Raw genomic sequence first — 25,928 nt, forward strand, 5'->3', positions numbered from 1 at the left:
ATTATTGTAATAATCATTGTCTTGCATATTATTACTGACTGGGTCAAACTATTAACCCTGACTCCCTAATTCATTTACTTGTTAGTTTAAATGAGTATTTAAAGTAGTCTTGAGCTGAGACATGTGTCAAGTATCCAGATGTCCCCATTGGTTAGATAAAACTTTTTTTGTACACACACAGTTTGAGTCAGGTTGCAGAAAAGATCAATACATTGTAGTTTTTGCCTCTCACAGTGGCTGGCATGAAGCATGTACTCAATAAATGAAAGGTGTAATTATTTATTATTTGTAAATAAAGGAGATAAGGTTGGCCTTTTCTTAAAAAACAGAAGTGGGGTTCCAAGGTGTGAGGCGTCATGTCTCTTCCAGGAGCTGGGCAGCACCAGACATGGCTGCTGTAAGGCCAGGGGGACAGACATTCAGGTGGCGCCTCTCTTCAACCCTGACCACACAGAGCGCTTTATTCCCTGCATGGTCTTCACATCGTTCCAGTCCAGTCTGATATTAGGAACCTCCTCTTCTGGCTCTGGATTCTTTCTCAAGGTGCTCTGGGGGGAGGCAACCACGATGGGCAGAGGGCCACACTCCTCCCGGAATTCCACCACATGCAGCCTCTTCCTGTCAGCCAGCTGCTGGTGAGTCTCCTGGGCAAGAGCAAATCAAGAATACGGGGTTAGTCTCAACCCACCTGGACCAAAGGAGAATGAAGAACACCAAGGACACAAGGTGATTGATTACAAGCCCAAGAGACAGAAAGGGCCACATGAACCAGCAACTACATCATCCTGAGACCAGAAGAACTAGATGGTGTCCGGCCACAACCGATGACTGCCCTGACAGGGAACACAACAGAGAACCCCTGAGGGAGCAGGAGAGCAGTGGGATGCAGACCCCAAATTCTCATAAAAAGATCAGACTTAATGGTCTGAGACTAGAAGGACCCCGGTGGTCATGGCCCCCAGACCTTCTGTTGGCCCAGGACAGGAACCATTCCCGAAGCCAACTCTTCAGACATGGATTGGACTGGACAATGGGTTGGAGAGGGATGCTAGTGAGGAGTGAGCTTCTTGGATCAGGTGGACACTTTAGACTATGTTGGCATCTCCTCCCTGGAGGGGAGATGGGAGGGTGGAGGGGGTTAGAAGCTGGTGAAATGGACAGGAAAAGAGAGAGTAGAGGGAGAGAGCAGGCTGTCTCATTAGGGGGAGAGTAATGGGGAGTATGTAGCAAGGTGTAGGTAAGTTTTTGTGTGAGAGACTGACTTGATTTGTAAACTTTCACTTAAAGCACAATAAAAATTTTAAAAAATACTAATATTAAAAAAAAAAAAGAACACGGGGTGAGGACCAGCAGTGCCTGCTCAGATGAGACCCACATAAAGAGCAGGAGCCTCCACCAGTCAGAGGGAAGTTGGCAGTAAAAACAACGTACCATTGAGGGTGTGTGAACACCATTCCAGGTGCTCTGGGTCGTGTACTCTGTGGCTAACTTATGGTGACCTGTCGTGGGTGGAGTCATCCCAATCCAACCCTTCCACCCCAGCTGGGACGCAGGAAGGGCCTTGGCCTCTAGTCTCCTGCCTTCTAAACCCTCCTGAGAACATGTGACGCTGTGCCAAAAGCTGCACTTGAATCTCCTCAAAGCCCTGGCTCTAACTACCCATTCACGGAAACACAGGGAGGAACACACTGAGGAGCCCACAGGTGTGCAGTCAGCACCGGACTAGGAAACTCTACAGGACAAATGACCTGGTGTCTTCAACAAAGAAACTGCAAGGAAAAGAAAGGGATTTCAGACTGAAAGAAACTTAAAAGACGTAGCAAAAAACTACAATGTATTGACCTTTTCTGCAACCCGACTTAAAACAAATTATATAAAAGAAATCTTCTTATCTGACAAATGACTTGACATTTGATGATAATACTGACTTATTGTTATTCTATAGGCATGATAATACTGCTGCGGATTTTTTAAAATCTTTACCTTTTAGAGATACATACTGAATTACTTATGGATGAAATCAAATGACATCTGAGATTTGTATGAGGGCTTGGTGTGAACAGTGCTGAAAAACAAGACTGGCCACAGCTGACAACCCCTGATGCTGAGTGACAGGCCATGGGGATTCACGACGAGGGTGGCCATGACAGGCTGGAAACACAGGCAAATACACTGAGCAGATGGTTTCCTGACAGTACACAACGGCACCTGATACGTTCACTCCCACATTTCCGGACTTCACTGCCACTTTGTACTATTCTCAAGGAGCCCTGGTGGCACAGTGGTTAAAGCACTCAGCTGCTAACCAAAAGGTTGGCAAGTCTGAACCCACTAGCCACAACACGGGAGAAAGACATGACGGTCTGCTTCTATGACGATCACAGCCTTGGAAACCCTACAGCGCAGTTCTACTCTGTCCTACTGGGTCGCTAGGAGTCGGGATTGACTCAATGGCAATGGAGTTTTTGTACTGTTCTATTTCTATGCATGTTTGAAATCAGAGAAGAGACCAGCTGTTGCATAAAAACAAAAATAAAATAATTATAAACTTTAATAGTACTTAAAATGTAACTTACAAGTCATTTAAGACACATAAAGACAGGTAGGTATTGCTGTATTACTGTATTTCTTGATTATAAGAATGTAGATTTTTTTCACATTTCAAAATCTCTGAACCAGAGTGCATCTTACAATCAGTGGCATGTCACTGAAATCGGGGGCAATTGTTTTCTTTTTGAACAGCACATTAAATAATGTGATTTTTATAACCACTGGCGTTTTAGAAGAGATTCTATGTGGAATTACATCGGAAGGCTCACGGCATGAAGACAGCAGGAAAACATCACATAAAAATACCTGACCGGACCCTAAGTGTCAGCCACCTAACACCAACATCTTAGTTACAGCCAACATTCATTCACCCCCTACCAGGAAGTCTGAATTTAGAAGCGCCTCTGAAGAATGTTTAGGTAGCCCCAACTCTTAAAAAAAAAAAATAGAAAAAGCTGGTCAAAAAGATCTTATAACCAAAGCCGCCTTTTTCTTTTCATTAATTTTCCTATTTTAAACAGAGACATGTAAAATATACCATGAATCATGTTACTCAAAAGCAGCCACTGCACTTTCTTGGAAGCCTGTCAAAGTCGCTAAGAGGTGCACAGGCGAAGTCTGGAACCTTCTCATCCAGCTCTACCAAGTGCGTCCCGCCCTTTCAGAGACAGACAACCCCTGCCACAGGGAGGAGGGGCCACACAGTCACAGCCCTCCCCTCAGTTGGGGAACAGAACTGTGAGCTGGGCACATGCCCAGGGTGCACCCCCCTGTGAGGGGAAATATCTGGCATTATTACTCTTTCTATCTCAGGTGTCGGTCAGAACGCCTACCTACCCAGGTAATGTGAAAACTGACTGTGCCCCAAATGGAGACAGCTCCCTTGAGTGGACAGGTGCCCCAGGTGCCTTACCGTGGTCCTGGTCCTGACTGAAAGGTCTGAGCTAGGAATAGGATTTTGACTTTCCACTTTACATTTCCATATTGTTGGCACCTTAGGACAAACACATATTCTTTTCATAATAAAACACAGACCGTAATTACTGGCTTTTAAAAATATTTCATTTTGAAACTTCAAAAAACCCAAGAAGTATTTTCTAAAGGTAAATCTTCATTAACTGATTCCTCGGCTGCCCTGATTAACCCGACACAGCCGCTGGCAGCAAGGAATACCTGAGTCCTTGGGTGGCCCCAGGACAGCACCCCCAGGAGACCCCGTGACACAGCAGCCTTAAAGCACACAACCAAGACACAACTAGAGCCTCTGCGTCAGGTCACAGGAAGGGTTACCTGGTGGGACAGTCCATGGAAGAAGGCCCGGGTGAGGCTGAGCATATTGACGGGTCCCGACACCTTTGCATACATGTCTTTGATGCCAACGAGCCGGCACAGGGTAATGATGGCCCGGTGGCAGCGGAGGCCGTAACCTGGAAAAGGGGAAGAGAGCGAGTCAGATGTCTGCCCGCTGGCCTGCAGCCCAAGCCATCAAAGGCCCTGCTGGCTTTCACACGGTGTTGACAGCTACGCAGTGCAGGCCATGGGCAAGAACGAGGGACGCGGGCTTAGGAGAAGCTGGTTTGCATCCTGGCTTCACCACCAGGTGGGTGACTCTTGATAACTTCTATGATTACTCTTATCTAAATGAGATGCCATAAGTATTGAAGAGATATTATATATAAATTTCTTGACCACAGTGGGCAAAACAAACAAAAAAACAGGCTGTCGAGAGTTCAGAGATGCTTTAAAGACCTCTGGCACCCCCACCACTGTCAACCGAGGACTGAGGGACCCCACTGCTCTCACCCTCACATTCTGTCCACTTCCTGCTGGTGGAGAAACACCCTCTCCTAGGTTTTCTCCTGCTGCTGGTCCCTCCTGCTCACCTCCTTGCAGGCCTCTAAATTTGGGGGTCTCCTCTCCAGTCACCTGCCTACTCTTGTCCCGTGATCCATTTTCCAAACCAGACACATCACATGCCTTTAAAGCACTTAACTTCCCATCATTCTCTAAATTAAAGTAAAATAAATAATAACTCCACAGCGTACAAGGGCTTCCATGACCTGAGCCCCATCCATCTCACTTACCTAACTGCAGACACTGCCCTCACGCTGGCTTTCCCATCTCATAGACTTTACATGCTGTGTTTCCCTCAGCCTGGAATGTTCTCCCAGTGACACCTTCTCCCCTTTAAGGTTTCACTCAAACGTCTCCTCCTCAGAGATGCCTTCCGTGACCAACAACTAAAGGTGACAGCCTTCCTCCCCACCTTCCCCACTCTGACACTGTGTCCCGATTACTGCAGCCACACTTACGGAACTTGAAACTTTACTTTTTGTTCACTTGTTTATTCACCGATTCCCCTCAGGAGAACGTTGGCCCCATGAGGGCTAGGATGTTGTTTGTTCACTACTGTATCCTAGAGCCCAGACCAAAAAACCCAACCCATCATCAAGTCGATTCCAACTCATGGCGACGCTATAGGACAGAGTAGAACTGCCCCACAGGGTTTCCAAGGCTAGTGGATTCAAACTGATGACCGATAAAGTATCATGTTGTCTTGGCATCAAAATCAGAATATATACCCCAACACACAGGTTACGGGTTATTTTAAACTACAGAAACCTGAAAAGTACAGCTTTGATTAGAAGACGGGGAAGATAAAAAAAAGCTAACTTCTGAAATCAAATTTAAATTGTAGTAGTCATTCAAAAATCATTCTGATATAAATGTGTCTACACCCGCACTATCCAACAATGTAACGCAAGCCACAAATACAAGCCAATTAGGTAATTCAAAATTTTCTCAGACACATTAAAAAAAACAAATTAAATTTAGTAATGGGTGTTATTAACCCAATATATCTACAATATTATCATTTCAATGAGTAATCAACATAACAACGTTATTTGGCTACCGTATGTGACAGCACAGGACCAAACCTTAATGTCTAAATATTAAACTCAACACTTTTTCTAATGGCAAAATAAATGGTTTTTATCAGCATTTGAATGATTAACTCTGGCTTTAAAACAGAAGGCAAGTTGTTGTGCACTACAGCAACTGGTACTATACTTGATTATTTCTCTTGATTTACTTCCACGCCACACCTCTGCTGCTGTTGTCAGGTGCCGCTGAGTCGGTTCTGGCTCACAGCGACCCTGTGTACAACAGCACGAAACACTGCCCAGTCCTGCACCATCTTCACAATCGTTACGATGCTTGAGCCCACGGTTGCAGCCACCATGTCAATTCGTCTTGCTGAGGGTCTTCCTCTTTTCTCTGACCCTCTACTTCACCAAGCATGAGGTCCCTCTCCAGGGACTGGTCCCTCCTGATAACATGTCCAAAGTATGTGAGACAAAGTCTTGCCACCCTTGCTTCTAAGGAGCATTCTAGCTGTACTTCTTCCAAGATGGATCTATTCACTGTTTGGCAGTCCATGGTATAGTCAATATCCTTCACCAACACCATAATTCAAAGGCGTCAATTCTTCATTGGTCTTCCTTATTCACCGTCCAGCTCTTGTATGCATATGAGGCCAATGAAAACACCAGGGCCTGGGTCAGGCATACCTCAGTCCTCAAAGTGACATCCTTGCTTTTCAACACTTTAAAGTTATAGCTCTAGCAGAGTTATATTAGTAACTTTGATGATGAACATTTTAAATGTAATGTTTTATTTTCATCTAAAATCTTTGAAATTTATATACACAGGACCATATAAAATCATTTTTACTGCAGATACACAAGCAAAATGCAGATCAGAGCGTTCAAGGATTTTACGCCCAGACCCCCTGGGCATGAGTGCCACGACTGTTGCCCTGAACTCTGCCTGCCTGCAGTTCTCCAAGGGATGACACCCAGCCCACACAGCACCTGATGACAAAGAGTGGACGACTGGGGCCCTCTAAGAGCATCAGTGAATTCTCTAGGAGGACCTAATGTTCCCAGTCATCAAATTCCCCTACTCACTCATGGCTATTTCCAACTCACGATGTGCCCTTCTGCCTGCAATTACTCCCGGAATATGCTTATGCCACGGAAGCCTGTGTAGGTTGACCATTTACTCTTTATATCCCTGAGAGCCTCATCCTTCTCAAGTCTAACTCAGGTCTTTCCATTTTGGGGTTCTGAAAATGAGTTCAAGTAAAGGTGAGCAAAAACTGAGAACAGGATGGAATTGTTACGATTTCTTTGCTTTATCTTCAACAAACTACAAAAGTTTTTTAGTTACCTCTGTGTTGTCTCTTCATCCTGATATGCGTCTTTCTAAACGTTAAAGAAACATCATGGAAGACTGAAGAGTAAAAACACAAGCATAAGAGAGGTGAGGGGTGTGGCTTTAATGCCCCTGCAAACACCACAAAGCAACCAGTACTACTCCAAGCAGCCAGCAAGCACAGGTCATAGATGAGTGACCAATTTTGATCTTACTCATTTCACTAACCTTCTCAGGAGAGAAAGGCTATTTCTGCATCTCACACATTTATTTGTAAGAACACATAACAAGCAGAAGAAAACAAAGATCCTCATATCGGGATACAGGCTGACACACACACCGGGAAGACGAACACTCACTTGTGTGGTCTTCATAGCGTTCTATGTAATGCAAAACGTTAACTGCTTTGTTCTTGGCCTGATAAAAAGAATGAAAATGTTTTTCTTAAAACTATTGTTGGGATTTACATTTTCTCAGGGGTTTCAAAATTACAACTTATAAAATACCTTACTATGGAAAATTTCAAATTTACATTAAAATTTCAGTATGTACTTGTAAAAGGTAAGGATTTAAAAAAAAAATCATTATCACACCTAAAAAAACACAAACACTAGTTCCCTGTTATCACAGAACAAGCAGTCAGTGTCCGAACTTCCCCAGCTGCCTCATAATTTTGATAATCACAAGGGTGATAAAAAGGATACAAAATACAGGTACTTCTGAAACTGCTTTTTATGAAAGAGGTAACCTTTGACAGCAAGCCTGATGGGACAATTCTGGTGCCAATTATCATTTTTTGGTAGTTCCCACGGGGGCTAGCACATAGTTTATTGATCCTTTACTGAATACAACACAGGAAACAGGTACATACTTTTCTGAAAGCGTCCGTCCGTTCAGCAGCTTTCGCAACCGCAAAACCTTTAAAAGAAAAGCAAAATCATGAGCCAAGGGGATCAATCTGGCGTATCACATGCCTTTCACTACATTCCAAGTTTCAGCTCCTGCCATATTTCACAGCACTTCATCTTCCCGCCCCACAGAAAACCTGCCACCCAAAACACATGCCAAACTTGAGGCACGGACTTGTTTATCCGCTTGGGGCATTCTGAAAACATTACTTTTGAACGAATCTGTGAAATCAAAGATTAGATGCATAACATCTTTTACAGATAAAACTAAACATGCTCAATACATAAAAATAAGCCAGCGATGCTCTAAATAAGGAAAACGGTTTGTGACATTTCTGAGAACAGATTTAAGATAACCAGAAACAGTGGAAAAGAGGTACATTGCTGGAGTAAAGCTACAGTTTCATTGGAACTTTCAAAAGGACTTCACCTTTCAGTTAACAAGGAAATTACGTCGGTGATTTCTTTCACTAACAGATGAACGGATTAATAAAATGTGGTATATACAAACAGTGGAATACTATTCAGCCACAAAAAGAAATAAAGCCCCGATCCGTGCTATGACAGGGACGGACCTTGAAAACATTACGCTGAGTGAATAAGTCAGAGACGAAAGGATGACTATCGTATGGCCCCACACACATGAAATATCTAAAACAGGCAAGTGGATAGACGAGTTTACTAGTGGTTACGAGGGGCTGGAGGGCGAGGGGAGGTACCGTGCTTCCGTTTGGGGTGATGAAGGACATGTGGAAAGACAGCGGTGACGGCTGCATAACACGGGGAATCTAAGTACTGTCACTGAACTCTGTGCTTAAAAATGGTGAAAATGGCAAACATTTTTGTTACATAAATGTTACCACAGTAAAATTATCTTTGTGAATGTTTAGCGCACGAAAGGAGATTTCTCACGCACGAGTTATGGAAATGCTCCACCGTCTGCTGCCACATCTAAGAAGAACCTACGTTGCTTTAATATCACACACACACACACGCACGCATGCACGCACACATGAAAGCCAACAGCGGACACCTGGATTCCCGGCAGGGGGACCTGGACTGCAACTCCTACTTCAAAGAAAACAAATTAAACTACTTAAGTCCTAGCGGAAAATGTGGGTGAACTTATTTATAATTGTAAAAGCTTTCTAAGCAAGAGAGAACGCTGGTAAATTTGACTACATTGTTGTTGTTAACCAGTATCAAGTTGATTCCAACTCACAGTGACCCTATAGGTCAGAGCAGAACTGCCCCACTGGGTTTCCAAGGCTGAAATCTTTATGGAAGCAGATTGCCAGGTTTCTTCCCGCAGAGCCACTGGGTAGGTTCAAACTGCCAACCTTTCGGTCAGCAGCCCGGCATTTACCCATTTGTGCAAAAAATTTTAAAAGTAAATACATGACAAACAAACGGCTAATGTCCCTGACATACAAAGAGCTTAAACCAATCAATAAGAAAAAGAACAATCACCCAATAGAAAAACAGGCAGAGCACATGAACTGACAGATGTCCAAACAGAAATAAGAACAGCCGACCAACACGTAAAGCTCCCGAAAGGGAGAAATGCAGATCAAACCAACAGAAACTGTTCTATCCTACTGACAAACGGCAAAGCTTGATGGCAGGGGTGCCGCACAGAGACGAGCACAAATGATGCAGTCTTCGGGGAAGGTAACCTGGCAACGCTGACCAGCATTTAAAACACATGTAACGGTGAGGCAGCAACTTCACTGCAAGAAATTGCCCCCATCAATATACCCGCAAAACTATTACAAACTGTACATAAAAGAAGCTCCCTGTTGGAAACAACATAAATACTCAGCAATAGGGAAAAGGTTACAAAAATTATGTTTACCCATACAATGAAACACTATGTAACCAGAACAAAGAATGAGGGGGAATTTATATTAATATAGGAAGATCTCTGAGTAACATATGAAACAAACGAGGTGTAGAACTATAAATATAACGCTTTGTGTAAATTAAAAAAAAAAAGATACATGGTGATATATATACACACAAAAAAAATTTCTGGAAGGAAACAAAAGTAACAGTTAAGAGGGGTTTCCTCTGGCCACAGGGATGGAGGCAGGAGGCTCTTCAGTGTCCTAATTCCCTGAAAGTGTCACTATAGGTCACAGAAGTTTTCCTGCTATCTATCCTTACATCTTTGAAAATTTCAACAACAGACGTCCACTGTGGGAACTTCAGAGAAAGTATAAAGAAAGCTTACATCATTGGCAGACCATCCTGGGCCAACCTGCTAACTAGAGTGAGCACAATTACCCATTTCAGAGTACATCCTTCCAGTCTTTGCATATACACATACCCGTTGCCACTGAGTCCATTCCAGCTCACAAGGACCCTACAGGACAGAGTAGGACTGCCCCATAGGGTTTCCAAGAAGTGGCTGGAGGATTCAAGCTGCCGACCTTTCAGTTAGCAGCTGAGGGTCTTAACCACTACACCATGGTATATACATACTCATTTAAAAAACTGGAATTCTATTACACATGGTCTTACATCAAGTTTTTCCTCACTTAGCTTTATGTGTAAGTAATTTTCACGTCTTAAAGTATCCTTTAATGGCTACAAAATATTCCATTGTATGGCTATACTGTTTTTAAACATTCAGTTTTTTCCCCTAATTTTTCACTATTATGCTAATAGATTAATGTCTTAATCCTTTTAAACAGGAGTCCCTCACAGGAAAAGGCAGATGTAGACCTGTTTTTCTTTTCTAAGGAATTTCAACAAGTTTCATGAGTCCAAACCACTGAAAGATTTAGGCAGTAGAAGAAGTCTGGCCAGCAAAATGAACCCATGAACCCCACGGCACAAGCCCAGGCCACACCGTCCTCAGGCTACACCACCAACACTGCCGGTATCGTCACACTCATTCACCTGCAGCACCTCTGCCATTCCCCACAGCTACCAGGACACGGGCCGATTTCTTTCTTCCCTCTTTTGCTGTCATATTGAAAACGTTTTTTACCTGAAAGACAAAATGTTACAAAAATGTTACACCTTAAGAATACTAACCCAGTGCTGTCCAGTCAAATAAGAATACTAGGACTGGGAAATTGGAGTGACCTACCTTACACACGAACACGTACACTCAATGACTAGATACAATGCGTGCATACGCACACACATGCGCACGCAGGCTAGATATATCACACACGTATGTACATGCTCACACTCACACATGCACATATGCACAGACACTTGCACACACGTCCGTACACGCACACTCACATGCACATGTACACACACGTGCACACCCTGAATAGATACGCCATCCTCCAATCTCATGAGCACAAACACTGAACTCTCCAGAGGAAACCTCTCTGTGGCCTGTTTCTTTAGGAGTAAAATGAAAATTAGACTTTCTCGTCCAATTTCACATGGTTGTTAGAAGGGTCAACTGAGATAATCTTTAAATGGATTGGAAACTATACAACTCAACGTACCATATCTACACAGACCAGGCAATGAACGCTTTGCTCTGTTATACGTAAGGTGGCTGAGTCGGAAGTGACTCCAGGGCACCTAACAAAATACAACTCAATATATGAACGTATCACAAGAAGGTCACCACCGAGTCACTACAGGACTCTGCTACCTCCACTGGGACCAGAGTCAGGGGACCAAGACTGACGCTGCCCCACGTGTTTCTGCTCCATCCTCACTCCCATGTAACCTTTTCCCATTCCTAATCTGGCTTGAAAGGTATTACCAGTTTTTGTTTCATGTGTGCACTGATAAGGCTTAACAACAAATGTCTGGTTTGTTGGCTGTTTTCAAATTAGCACTCCTACTTAGAAGACTGTCTTAATTACCTAATGTTGCTGTAACAGCAATACCACAAGTGGGTGGCTTTAACAGACAAATTTATTTTCTCATAGCTGGGAGGCTAGGAGTCAGAATTCAGGGCGCCAGCTCTAAGGGAAGGTTTTCTCTCTCTGGGCTCCGGAGGAAGGTCCTTGTCTGTTCTGAACTTCTGCTCCTGGGTGATTTTTACATGGCTTGGCATCTCTTCCCCCATCTCTGCTTCTTTCACTTGTTTAATTTCTTATATCTCAAAGAGACTGACTTAAAACACACCCTATGCCAATCAGTCTCATTAACATAACAAAGACAACCCATTCCCACTACATGTTTCAGGGGCCTACAAGCAGACCTACAGGCTCTTCCTATCAATAGCTGGACATTCACAGCAGCTCCAGCCCTCCTACTCCTGCCCTATGGCTCCTCCCAATTTCTGCTTCCTTAATTGAGTGTTAAGTGCATGCTGCTGGTTTACAACTAAATAATAGCTTGCTAATGCGTCTTTACCTTTAGAAAAGAAGAAATTTAAATGTATTCTCCAAAATCTGTTATCAACAATACCACCCAAAGTTGCCTTTCAATGAGACCTCCACTTGGTAGCTCCCCCTCAAAAAACAGGGCAGCAATCAGAGCCAAAGTCAACTAACTGAAATTAAAGTTTCCCTATTTCCTTACCCAGACCATCTGTGTGTCTCAGAAAAGGTCCTGCAGCAAAGGCTTTTCCTCATAACTCCCCTTGTCCGTCCTTATCCCACCTACCCAGCCCACCAAAGACTTAAACAGGTGTTTAATTCAGCATGCCTACCTCAAGTACTCTGGTATCAAAATCCTCGTATGTTTCTGTAGGGCAAAAAGGAACAGACATAGAAATGAAAGTGTCTATACAATTAACTTAAGAAAGCGTTCTTCAACACAGCCATCATCAGAGCTCCTTTGGTGCCACTTCTAAAGCTGTGCCCTGGTCCCCCACCATCACCAGCCAAGTCCTCCCTGTGGCCTGCTGGCCTTCTATGTTCATTTAGTTACATCTCTCGACTCACAACTATTTCAAGCCCTCCTCGTGTTCTTTTTTTTTTTTTTTTTAACATTTTATTATAGGAAATGTCAACCATATACAAAAACAGAGAACGGCAGAATGAAAACTTACGTGTCCATTACTCAGCTTCGTCGATCATCAACTCTGGCCAACCTTATTTCCTCTAAACCCTGCCCAACTCCCACCCACTGGGAAATTCTGAAGCCAGTCTCACACACTCCACATTTTCATCAAGAAAAACTCTGGTGAGTCACAAAAAAAAAAAAAGACCAGACTTACTGGTCTGACACAGACTGGAGAAACCCCAAGAGTATAGCACCTGGACACCCTTGTAGCTCAGTACTTAAGTCACTCCTGAGGTTCACCCTTCAGCCAAAGATTAGACAGGCCCATAAAACAAAACGAGACTAAAGGGGCACACCAGCCCAGGGGCAAGGACTGGAAGGAAGGAGGGGACAGGAAAGCTGGTAATAGGGAACCCAAGGTTGAGAAGTGGAGAGTGCTGACATGTCATGGGGTTGGCAACCAATGTCACAAAACAATATTTGCATTAATTGTCTAATGAGAAATTAGTATGCTCTATAAACCTTCATCCCCCATGTGTTTGTCAGTTTGTCCTACTGTGGGGGCTTGTGTGTTGCTGTGATGCTGGAAGCTATGCCACCTGTATTCAGATACCAGCAGGGTCACCCATGGAGGACAGGTTTCAGCTGAGCTTCCAGACTAAGACAGACTAGGAAGAAGGACCTGGCGGTCTCCTCCTGAAAAGCACTATCCAGTGAAAACCTTATGAATAGCAGCGGAACATGGTCTGATATAGTGCTGGAAGATGAGCACCCCAGGTTGGAAGGCACTCAGAATATGACTGGGGAAGAGCTGCCTCCTCAAAGTAGAGTCGACTTAATGACGTGGATGGAGTAAAGCTTTCGGGACCTTCATATGCTGATGTGGCACGAGTGAAAATGAGAAGAAACAGCTGCAAACATCCACTAATAATCGGAACCTGGAACGTACGAAGTATGAATCTAGGAGAATTAGAAATGGTGAAAAATGAAATGGAATGCATAAACATCGATATCCTAGGCAATAGTGAGCTGAAATGGACTGGTATTGGCCATTCTGAATCGGACAATCACATAGTCTACTATGCTGGGAATGACAACTCGAAGGGGAATGGTGTTGCATTCGTTGTCGAAAAGAACATTTCAAGATCTATCCTGAAGTACAATGCTGTCAGTGATAGGATAATATCCATATGCCTACAAGGAAGACCAGTTAATATGACTATTATTCAAATTTACCTACTAACCACTAGGGCCAAAGATGAAGAAATAGAAGATTTTTATCAGCTGCTGCAGTCTGAAATTGATCGAACATGCAGTCAAGATGCATTGATAATTACTGGTGATTTTAATGTGAAAGTTGGAAACAAAGAAGAAGGATCAGTAGTTGGAAAATATGGCCTTGGTGACAGAAACAATGCCGGAGATCGAATGATAGAATTTTGCAAGACCAACGACTTCTTCACTGCAAATACCTTCTTTCACCAACATGAACTGCGACTAGACACATGGACCTCGCTAGATGGAGCACACAGAAATCAAATTGACTGCATCTGTGGAAAGAGATGATGGAAAAGCTCAGTATCATCAGTCAGAACAAGGCCAGGGGCCGACTGTGGAACAGACCATCAATTGCTCCTATGCAAGTTCAAGCTGAAACTGAAGAAAATCAGAGCAAGTCCACAAGAGCCAAAATATGACCTTGAGTATATCCCACCTGAATTTAGAGACCATCTGAAGGACAGATTGATGCACTGAACACGAGTGACCGAAAACCAGACGAGTTGTGGAATGACATCAAGGACATCATATGTGATGAAAGCAAGAGGTCACTGAAAAGACAGGGAAGAAAGAAAAGACCAACACGGATGTCAGAGGAGACTCTAGAACTTGCTCTAGAACGTCAGGCAGCTAAAGCCAAAGGAAGAATTGATGAAGTAAAAGAATTGAACAGAAGATTTCAAAGGGTGGCTCGAGAAGACAAAGTAAAGTATTATAATGACACGTGCAAAGAGCTGGAAATGGAAAACCAAAAGGGAAGAACACGCTCGGCATTTCTCAAGCTGAAACAATTGAAGAAAAAATTCAAGCCCCGAGTTGCAATAGGGAAGGTTCCATGGGGAAAATATTAAACGACGCAGGAAGCATCAAAAGAAGATGGAAGGAATACACAGAGTCATTATACCAAAAAGAATTAGTCGATATTCAACCATTTCAAAAGGTGGCATATGATCAGGAACCGATGGTACTGAAGGAAGAAGTCCAAGCTGCTCTGAAGGCACTGGCGAAAAACCAGGCTCCAGGAATTGATGGAATATCAATTGAGATGTTTCAACAAACACATGCAGCGCTGGAGGTGCTGACTCGTCTATGCCAAGAAATATGGAAGACAGCTTCCTGGCCAACTGTCTGGAAGAGATCCATATTTATGCTTATTCCCAAGAAAGGTGATCCAACCGAATGTGGAAATTATAGAACAATGTCATTAATATTGCACGCAAGCAAAACTTTGCTGAAGATCATTCAAAAACGGCTGCAGCAGTATATTCACAGGGAACTGTCAGAAATACAGGCTGGTTTCAGAAGAGGACGTGGAAACAGGGATATCATTGCTGATGTCAGATGGATCCTGGCTGAAAGCAGAGAATACCAGAAACCTTCTGGATGTTTACCTGTGTTTTATTGACTATGCAAAGGCATTCGACTGTGTGGATCATAACAAACTACGGATAACATTGCGAAGAATGGGAATTCCAGAACACTTAATTGTGCTCATAAGGAACCTTTACATAGACCAAGAGGCAGTTGTTTGAACAGAACAAGGGGATACCGATTGGTTTAAAGTCAGGAAAGGTGTGAGTCAGGGTTGTATTCTTTCACCATACCTACTCAATCTGTATGCTGAGCAAATAATCCAAAAAGTTGGACTATATGAAGAAGAACGGGACATTCAGGGTTGGAGGAAGACTCATTAACAACCTGGGTTATGCAGATGATGACACAACCTTGACTGCTAAAAGTGAAGAGGACTTGAAGCACTTACTAATGAAGATCAAAGACCACAGCCTTCAGTATGGATTACACCTCAACATAAAGAAAACAAAAATCCTCACAACTCGACCAATGAGCAATATCATGATAAACGGAGAATAAGACTGAAGTTGTCAAGGATTTCATTTTACTTGGATCCACAATCAACAGCCATGAAAGCAGCAGTCAAGAAATCAAAAGGCGTACTGTGTTGGGTAAACCTGCTGCAAAGGACCTCTTTAAAGTGTTGAAGAGCAAAGATGTCACCTTGAAGACTAAGGTGCGCCTGACCCAAGCCATGGTATTTTCAATCACATCATATGCATGTGAAAGCTGGACAATGAATAAGGAAGACCGAAGAAGAGTTGACGCCTTTGAATTGTGGTGTTGGTGAAGAATATTGAATATACCACGGACTGCCAAAAGAACAAACAAATCTGTCTTAGAAGAAGTACAACCAGAATGCTCCTTAGAAGCAAGGACGGTGAGACCGCATCTTACATACTTTGGACATGTTGTCAGGAGAGATCAGTCCCTGGAGAAGGACATCATGCTTGGCAGAGTACAGGGTCAGCGGAAAAGAGGAAGACCCTCAACAAGGTGGACTGACACAGTGGCTGCAACAATGACCTCAAGCATAACGACGACTGTAAGGGTGGAACAGGACCAGGCAGTGTTTTGTTATGTTGTGCACAGGGTCGCTATGAGTCGGAACCGACTCGACAGCACCTAACAACCACCACAACATAAACCTTTGTCTAAAATACAATAAAAAAATTTTTTAAAAAAAGAAAATTAACTAAGTAAAAGACTCTGATGGCCGTGTTCATTAACACCCGCAGCACACCCTCTGCAGATGACCCCACCTCCTCCTGATACTAACTAAAGCTGCCAGAGAGATGCCAGCCTTTCAGTACCTGCCCGTCCCCCTACCTTCCCAACACAGGCTAGCCTGGATCTGGGCCCTGCCCTTCTGCTGTCACAAGTTCATCGACTTACTGAGACTGCATCTGGGCCCTGCCCTTCTGCTGTCACAAGTTCACAGATTTTCCGAGACTGCATCTCGGCACTGCCCTTCTGCTGTCGCAAGTTCATAGATTTTCCGAGACTGGATCTGGGCCCTGTCAGGGATCTTAGCGTGTGATTTGTTCTCTCCCTCTCATACTGCCATTCTCCTAAGGGAAGCACTATGTTCAGCTCTACTAAGCACGCTCACCCGAGTCTCTCCATCACGACCGCTCCCTCCTCTGCAAGCTCGAGTCTGTTTCCTCACCTCCCACTGACAGGAATGCCTTTTTCAGATGATTTTTCTTTATATACTGGACCTGTTTTCTAATTTGGTGTGAAAAATATTTTCAATTTTTATTTAGTGTGTGCATCTATCAGGCTTAACAACAAATATCTGGTTTGTTGACTGCTGTTTTCCAATTAGTACTCCCAAGCCATGCTGCTTCATAAGCACCTACATGGTCAGCTGTGTTTGAGAAACACCACATCCTACAGGCGGCTCGCAGAGATCCATAACACACATAACCACCCTAAAGGCTACGAGAAGCCACACAACAAAGACACCAGGCACCCAATCTATATGTAGGATACTTCTTGGTTATGGGTCACTGGTGTTCCATAAAATACAGATGAATAATAACGTGATATATTATTTCAAAGATACTCCAATCCCTGTTAGGAATAAAGCAATCTAAACAGTAAGTACATAAAATCATTTCTAGGAAGTTAAAACTGCATGTACTCTCTCTCATGAAGGCAAGGAAAACCAAGATTCTGCTACCTCCATTGGGACCAGGGTCAGGAGGGCCAAGACTGACACCTCCCCACGTGTTTCCGCTCCATCCTCGCTCCTGTTTAACCTTAATTTTCTTCTTCTGTTCCTGCTCTTCTCTCCGCCGGACCATGTTGGCCTCTACCTTCTTCTGCTCTTCCTTGCTTCTTTGGGCAATGGTCTGCACAACTCCATTTCTCATAAGGGGAACGTTCAGACCAGGCCAGAGGAAACCAGAACGCCCTGAAGGGTGAAAAACATAAACGAGTATTTTAAAGCATTTATTTCTCCTTGAGAGTTACAATGTCAGGCAACCTGTGCGTGACAGCACTCTGCTGCTGGGATCATAAGCTAACATGATCACCGGGCAGGCTGCTTGGTACCATCCATTATGATTTTAAGTGTACATACCCTAAGAGCTAGTAATTTCGCTTCATGTTATTATCTAAAGAAACACATACAGGCACAAGGCACGTGAGTACCTGCACAAGGATGTCTACGGAAGCATCATCTGCAACGGCAAAAAACAGGAAGAATTTAAACGTCCAGCAACAGTGGAACGGCTAAGTGAACTATGGCATCCCAACCTGCAATACAGTCCACATTAACTAAAAAAAAAGAGACGGTTCCGTAGGCACTGACCTGGAACAAGTTCCAAGACCTACTGTATTTTTACACAGATAATGTGCAGCTTCTACACTGGTTTGCCAACCACGCACTCCCCTGCCAGGTATTTCCATAGCGCCACCATGCCAGTTGATGTAAAAAAAAATTTAGCATATCGTGCTTACAAAAATACCTCTTGGGGAGAGGGCACGGGCGTCGGGCATCAACAAACACAGAAGGTGCATGCTATCTGCATAAAATACAGTATTACAGAATAAAAAAAAAGTAAACTGTAAAACAGTATGCACCATATGACATAATTTAATTATTTTTAAAAGAAAAAAAAGCGTATTTCTTCTAGGGTACTTACATGTATGAAAGCACTGAAAAACGTCTGAATGGAAACACACCAAAATAAAATCAGCATTTCTTCTGTGGGGGCAGCTGGGGTTGGGGGAGACAGGAATGGGCATCAAGGGGGACTTTATATTTCTCTATAATCTTAGAATTTTTTTTACTGAGAGAAGGTACACATATAATATTCTTATAACTTTAAAAAAAATGGGTTGATTCAAGTACAGTCATGTATTGCTTTACACCCCTGATATGGTCTATGAAACAGGAGATTATGCGATCTGGACGATGCACTAACATGCTAAATCACAAGCAATAAACAGCAGTCGCGATTTTCCACCTTCACGCTGATAGCCTTCTGTCCCACTTCCAAATCTGTACGTCCCATGGCTTCCTGCTATTGCCATCACAGCCTTGGTTCTGCTGCACCTGGAGCCATGATGCACTTCAGGGTGATATTTTTGAAAGAAAACTGAACAGAGAGATAATGCTACAATACTCAAGAGACTTGTTATACATGAGATTGGATGCTGGCACCCCTGAGTCAGAACACATGCTGTTACACGGTAAACTTCTTATTTCTAAGTGGGGAAAGTCTGCATTAAAATAATGACAGAAAGCGTAGCACAGTACATACATGAGCCAACAACACAGGCGTTTATTATGACTATCAAGACATGTTACAGGTTACACGGGTACTGTACCAATATACGCCTGGCCGTGCGATCACTTTGTATACGAGAGATGTGAGATACGCGTGTTGTGTGCTGGAAGCCCGCTGCATTTGCTATGCCCATTACAACCCATTCTCTGATCGGGATTTCTGGACTCTATCTATAACCTTATGGGATCACAGACATATATGCGGTTTGACACTGCCTGAACAGACATTATGTGGCACATGACTATACATTATTCTACTGTTGTTCTTTAAAAAACACCAACATGAACGATCATGTGTTCTGGGGTGGGGAACTACGGCCTGCGTGCCCAATCTAGCCCCCCGCTAGTTTCTGTAAGTGCAGTTTCATTCGAGCACACGCATGCTCACTCGATCGTGTGTTATCTACTGACCATTTTGTAGTACAACAGCAGAGCTCAGTAGTTACAAGAGACCATGTGGCTCACAAGACTGAAAATGTTTATCATCTGCCCTTTGCAGAAAAAGTTTATTGAACCCCATTTATTCCACGGTCTGTCACTGTACTCCCTGAGGGAAGGGACTCACGCAGACGGCACACCGTGGACACTAAGCGCTTGCTGAGTGAGTAACTGGATGAATTCGTCCCTTTCTAGGGGATTTTTCTCCTCCGGTATCCAGGGTGTCAAGGAAACCATCTGGTGGGACTCAGAACTGCAGATCCTGGTGCCCCTCATGAGAAATGTTTTGATATTTGTAAAATAGCTCTAAAATCGGGGGAGGGGGCTTAAAAAGCACTTTCCCTGTTTTTATAAAATGGTTTACCTTCACCAATGATCTGACCCCTGTTCAAATCCTTTCTTCTCTTTTTCTTGGTTCTTTTGCCTCTTCCCTTTCTTGCTCCAGCACCAGTCTCTGCTAAAACTCCTTTCCAGAGCTCCTCTGCTGTCACTGTAATGCAAAGGGTTTTTTTTTATACTTTTCAAACAACGATCTGTGGCTTCCTGTTAAAACAGAGAGGTCACTTTCACCCACATCACAGAGTCAATGAAGCAACATTAAATCCTTCCTTTCACATTATCACGTGGTCACCTCTGGGAAGCCCCAAAGGAGACAATTCTGTGACTTTCACAGAATATGGCCTTCCCCGACAGAAGACGGTCAACACTTAAATCTCAGTTTCTTACTTACCAGTAGGTTTGCTTTTCTGACATTTTATCATCTAAGACACTGATCTCTTCCTGGTCCTCTTGCCTCCATCATAACCACTGAAGCAGTCAACAGCTATCCCTCCTAAACAGAAGTGTCTTAGGCCAAACAAGAATCCACATTTCAGTCTGCACCCATAAATCCTAAGAATCTGGATTGTTTGTTCTATTCATCTACAGATGCCCTAATGATTATCTCTGCATAGTCTTCAAAATGAGATGCTCAAATTTACCTTCAACTCCAGTTAAGGTCCAGCCAATACGTAGAAAAGAATAAAAATGTAAGGGTCTGACAGTTAATACTCGGAGGTGTGTGTATTTCTTTTATTATGACTGTCTTTTGCTTTATGTACACACTGATACTATTGATTTACTTCCATTTGTAAATTTCCAGAATCCCAAAATCTTTTTCTATCATGTATTTCAATCAATATTTTCCCCCCTGTACTGGTGGAATATTTAGGCCTTACTTGATCATCACTGAGTTTTATTGGTGCAGCTACATTATTTATTAAATTTAAATTCTGTCTTCCCAAAGACTTCCAGCCTTTTGCAGAGTCATCAGTCGATTTTATGACCACAGGTCATTTCATCGTCAACGTCAGTCAGTCATCACTCACGTAAATGTCATACTGGTCAAAGGCCTGAGATACATAAACAGACATGACGTGAACACTAAACACATTCTACAAGACAAATGAGTATCTTCATTCTCCTTCTCTACAAACTCCTGGGGTTTAAAAGTTCTCCCTGATTGCTTCCTGAAAGGCCTTACCTTGATTCTCTAGGTAGAGAACATGGGAAAAGAAAAATGTTTTAGGTTTACAACACTGTATTTTAAAATGCTTTTTATCTATGTAGTATTTCATTTTTCAAAACACATACATATTATCATAGCAGATCTTCATAAGTGAAGCTCAGAAAAGTGAGGTTTCCCATCACCATGCTGCTTTGTGCATCCATGAAAGGAAGAAGGGGTTAAGCTCAAACTTGAGGCCAACATTAATTCACTTAAAAAAACCAACCACAGGTTCCAAAATAAAGTCTCCAACCTCAAACCAAACTCACTAAAGGTTTGATTTTTTTTTCCCTGTTAAAAAATGATGGTATCTATAAATCAAAAATGCAGAAGTCCACAGTGAAAGTACTTTTGATGCTGCGTACTAAAGGACCAATCAATGACAGTTTTCCTTAACTTAGAATAAGTAAATCACTCAGCCCAAAATGGTACTCAGTTTTAACAGGAACTTGATATTGAGGCAAAAATGTTAAAATTAAAGTAAGAGTCTACTTCATCTTTATTAGAGGGAAATTAAGAGTTTAGCTCAGAATTGTGAGAAAATAAAATCAAATTTCTAACTACATTTGAAAAAGATAGCAAGTCATATGTCAACTTTTGATTGCCACTTTAGTATTAAAAATATTTTTAATTTTTTCAGATTATAAGTTATTTTTTTAAATCTAGAAAATACAGACAGCATGAAGCATATAAAAACAAATCGTAACTCCGACACCACTGTTAGATCAGAATACACATCCTGCCTGTCTTGTTTTATTTTATTGATACATGCATACATTTATGTGTACATTTGCCTTGTTTTAAATAAAACTGAAATTATACCATATGTACAACTTTGTTTCTTGTTTTTTCATTTAATACCACACTGTGAGCCTTTTCCCATATTCTTCAATATTCTTCAGGAACATGATTTTTTTTTAATGGCTACAAGTTGAACAAGTTGAAATTAAGTTGTTTTTACAGAGATTCTACCAATATAACATCAGCTAATGCTGGTCTTAGATTCTAATTGGCTTAAAACAATATCTAAAATAGATTTACTATTATTTCATTCTTTCTGTCATTTTCTAGAAGGTTGTAGGTAGGTTAATAAATATGTCTTTCAATTAGCATGTTGTTGTTGACTGCCATTGAGTCAATTTCGACTCACAGCGACCCCGTGTGACAAGGCAGAACTGCACTGTTGGTTTTCTCGGCTATAATCTTTACGGGAGCAGATTGCCAGGTTTCTTCCCCAAGGAGCTGCCCGGTGGGTTTGAAGCCAACCTTTTGGTGCCGCCAGGGCTCCTTTTTAATTACCACAGTTACGCAAAATGAAGTTTGTGTTATTTAGACGAGTAGAATGCACTGTAGCACCCCATCTCATAGCCTCTCAGTCGTGCTCAGTAAAGAGCACAGTGCTGAAGAGTCTTAGGACGCCTTAATGAGGTTTTGAAAAGTTATGTCTTTCTTACTATTTCTCAGAGGAGATTTACAAGTTCAAAGATTGTTTTCTACTGAAACAACAAAAACTAGCTCTGTGCTCGTTTCAACCCAGCTTACCACCTTGGATCTAATCTCAATGTGACCTGGAAACAATAAACTCCTAAGAGCACGGAGGCTGTAACTGAGGAAGGACAGAGGCTAGCAGAGGCCAGAGGCAGGCGTGGGGCAACAGGGCAGGGACGGGGTCTCACCTGTAGAAAAAGAAGAGTTAGGGGAAATGCTTTTTAGGACACAGAAAAAACTACTATATACGTGTGTGCACATACATATGCACACACCCACAGAGCCCTGGTGGTGCAGTAGTTAAGGGCTTAGCTGCTAATGAAAAGGCTGGCAGTTCTAATCCACCAGCCGCTCCTCGGAAACCCTATGGGGCAGTTCTACTCTGTCCCATAGGGTCACTTTGAGTTGGAATTGACTCGATGGCAACAGGTTTTTAAGTACACACATATATACATATATATATTCCCGAGACTGCTAAATTAGATATAGCTCCTGTCATGGATTGAATTGCATCCTCCCCAAAAAACGTGTGTATCAATTTGGCTGGGCCATGATTCCCAGAAGCCTACGGTTGTCCTCCATTTTGTGACTGTAATTTTATGTTAAAGAGGATTGGGGGGGATTGTAACACCACCCTTACCCAGGTCTCATCCCTGATCCGATGTAATGGGCATTTCCCTAGAGTGTGGCCTGCACCACCTTTTATCTCTCAAGAGATAAAAAGGAAAGGGAAGCAAACAGAGAGAGTGGACCTCATAGCGCCAAAAATGAGGAGCAGGAGCGGGTCCTCTGGACCTGGGGTCCCTGCGCTGAGAAGCTCCTCGACCAGGGGAAGACTGATGACAAAGGACCTTCCTCCAGAGCTGAGAAGAGAAAGCCTTCCCCTGGAGCGGATGCCCTGAATTTGGACTTGTAGCCAACTAAACTGTGAGAAAATAAACTTCTCTTTGTTAAAGCCATCCACTTGCCGTACTTCTGTTATAGCAGCACTAGATGACAGCCCTCCCTAAAATACAAAGTCAGGTCTTAGGAAAAATTGGGGCTGAGAGCACCATGGGAAGAGGCTAATGGCCCCAATTTTACCTCCACCTCTCTTCTCTTTGCACCTAAATATGCAGATACAACTAAACCTATGTCACCTGCAGACCCCTCCCAGCTGCTCCTAACTCTTCTCTGCATTACTACACACATGACACTTACCACAAGACTTCCAAATAAGAGTGGTTTGTACCCATAAAACAGAACAGAACACTCCACAGTCACCGCGGCACCCTGGGGAAGTCTACGTGCTGACACGGAAAGACGTACAACACACTGCTGCACAAGAGATGTCGCATACCAGGATTTTAGGGGGCTAGGGTTACAGGTGACTTTTTCCTTTTTTTATTTCTGTATTTACCAAATATTCTAAAATGAACATGAACTGCCATTATAGTCCTTTTAATCTAATACTGAGCTGTGAATTCAATCTCCATTTATAACTTGACGAACTAATTTCAGTTCAGATTGGGCTCTTTCAAATACCACCACCAACAGGAGTAGTTTTAGTAAAGCAATGTCTCCTAAAATTCTATTTTCCTGATTAGCTGTCCTATCTCCTCAACTACAGCACAAGAGCTCTGAGCGTGAGAATATTCTAGACGTGAATTTAGGCCAGCAGGGGAGCTGGCCACCATTCTCAAGTGCCTCAAAAGAGGGGATTAAAGTAAACTGTTGTTGTTGGGTGTCGCTGAGTAGATGCCAACTCACAGTGACCCCATTTGACAGAGCGGAGCTATCACATAAGGTTTTCTAGGCTATTGTCTTTATGGGAACAGACCATCAGGCCTTTTTGCCCACAGAACAGCTGAGTGGGGACAAATATTTCAGTTAGCAGCCGAGTGCTTAACCATTGTGCTACCAGGGCTCCTTTAAAGTGCACTAGTGCTTCCCTAGTGTAGTACAACGCACTGGTAACATATGAGATGATTCTAGGAGGTACAGGAAGGAATCCTTTTATTTTAGTAGTATATACGTACATTTAATGAAGAAACTATAGGGTCTATACTGTTGGCTCATCCAGTTACTGGGAGAATAAATACAGCATTGTGTCTGCAGCACAGGGGTCAAGCTGGCGTAATGACGGTTGCCCCTGATTCCTGTCGATGACAAAGGGCCTGTAAATAAATGGAAATAAAATTTCAAGTTAGATGCTCCATGGCTATAAGGAACACTGTCGGCACAAACAATGGTTAACAATAAAAACTAGTCGTTAAACAAATATTATATGAGACCACTACTATAAGAACTCAAAAAAAGTTTAAACACAGAAGAAAATATTCTTTGATGGTTACAAGGGAGGGGAGGGAGGGAAAGGGGTATTCACTAATTAGATAGTAGACTAGAGCTATTTCAGGTGAAGGGAAAGACAACACACAATACAAGAGAGGTCAGCACAATGGACTAAACCAGAAGCAAAGAAGTTTCCCGAACAAAACCAAACAATTTGAAGGCCAGAATAGCAAGGATAGAGGTTTGGGGACCATGGTTCCAGGGGACATCTAGGTCAACTGGCATAACAAAATGTATTAAGAAAACACTCTCCATCCCACTTTGGTGAGTGGGTCTTAAACGCTAGGAAGCAGCCATCTAAGATGCATCATTTTGTTATGCAGATCTCAAATTCTCATAATAAGACCAGACTCAACGATCTGACTGAGACTAGAGGGACCCTGGAGGTCATGGTCCCCAGACCCTCTGTTAGCCCAAGACTGGAACCGTTCCCGAAGCCAACTCTTCAGACAGGGATCGGACTGGAGTATAAGACAGAAAATGACACTGGTGAGGAGTGAGCGTCTTGGCGCAAGTAGACACACGCGACTATGCGGGCGGCTCCGGCCTGGAGGCGAAATGAGAAGGCAGAGCGGGACAGGAGCTGGCTGAACGGTCACGGGAAATACAGGGTGGAGGGGAGGAGTGTGCTCTCTCATTAGGGGGAGCAGCTAGGAGTACACAGCAAAGTGTATAAGTTTTTGTATGAGAAACTGACTTGAATTGTAAACTTTCACTTAAAGCACCATAAAAAAAATAAGTCACTAAAATCGAGAACACTGAAGAATCATATTGTGAGGGTCATCTTTAAAAGATAAAACTTTTGACTGAAAACAACCGCCATGCCCATCCTAGTTAGGTAAGCTACAGTTCACCCTCACGACGGACGAAGCCATCTAAGGAAAAAACAGATGGGTAGCTCCCACTACGGCAGCTGCCCTGCCCAGCATTACCCCATACGTCTGCTCTGGGTGAACGGCACCCTCTGCAGTAGGCAGCCCTGCTCAGTCACAGATTACCACCCATCAATAATCAATGATCAATTTTGATCTGATCCTTTGAATTCTTACTAATTTTAGACCATGAACAATCACATGGAGTCCTGAGT

At 42.9% G+C, this 25,928-nt stretch overlaps 1 protein-coding gene across 2 annotated transcripts in view; it reads right to left on the bottom strand.

The window, feature by feature from the left end:
• Window positions 1–263: 263 nt before the first annotated feature.
• MRPS5 (mitochondrial ribosomal protein S5) overlaps window positions 264–25,928 on the bottom strand; it is a 30,126-nt gene continuing 4,461 nt past the window's right edge. The window contains exons 3-13 of one of the 2 annotated variants that reach the window (XM_064268393.1): window positions 24,529–24,666; window positions 19,841–19,966; window positions 18,392–18,415; window positions 17,425–17,658; window positions 12,313–12,347; window positions 10,581–10,671; window positions 7,640–7,686; window positions 7,128–7,185; window positions 6,784–6,846; window positions 3,841–3,977; window positions 264–644 (exon numbers count right to left, since the gene is read on the bottom strand). In XM_064268393.1, the coding sequence (XP_064124463.1) occupies window positions 420–644; window positions 3,841–3,977; window positions 6,784–6,846; window positions 7,128–7,185; window positions 7,640–7,686; window positions 10,581–10,671; window positions 12,313–12,347; window positions 17,425–17,658; window positions 18,392–18,415; window positions 19,841–19,966; window positions 24,529–24,666 (1,178 nt within the window). In that variant the 3' untranslated portion in view covers window positions 264–419. The remainder of the gene's footprint in view (window positions 645–3,840; window positions 3,978–6,783; window positions 6,847–7,127; window positions 7,186–7,639; window positions 7,687–10,580; window positions 10,672–12,312; window positions 12,348–17,424; window positions 17,659–18,391; window positions 18,416–19,840; window positions 19,967–24,528; window positions 24,667–25,928) is intronic. The other variant, XM_064268394.1, reaches the window with a different exon arrangement.

The sequence above is a fragment of the Loxodonta africana genome, chromosome 15, assembly GCF_030014295.1.
Source record: "Loxodonta africana isolate mLoxAfr1 chromosome 15, mLoxAfr1.hap2, whole genome shotgun sequence".
Classification (NCBI taxonomy): Eukaryota; Metazoa; Chordata; class Mammalia; order Proboscidea; family Elephantidae; genus Loxodonta; species Loxodonta africana.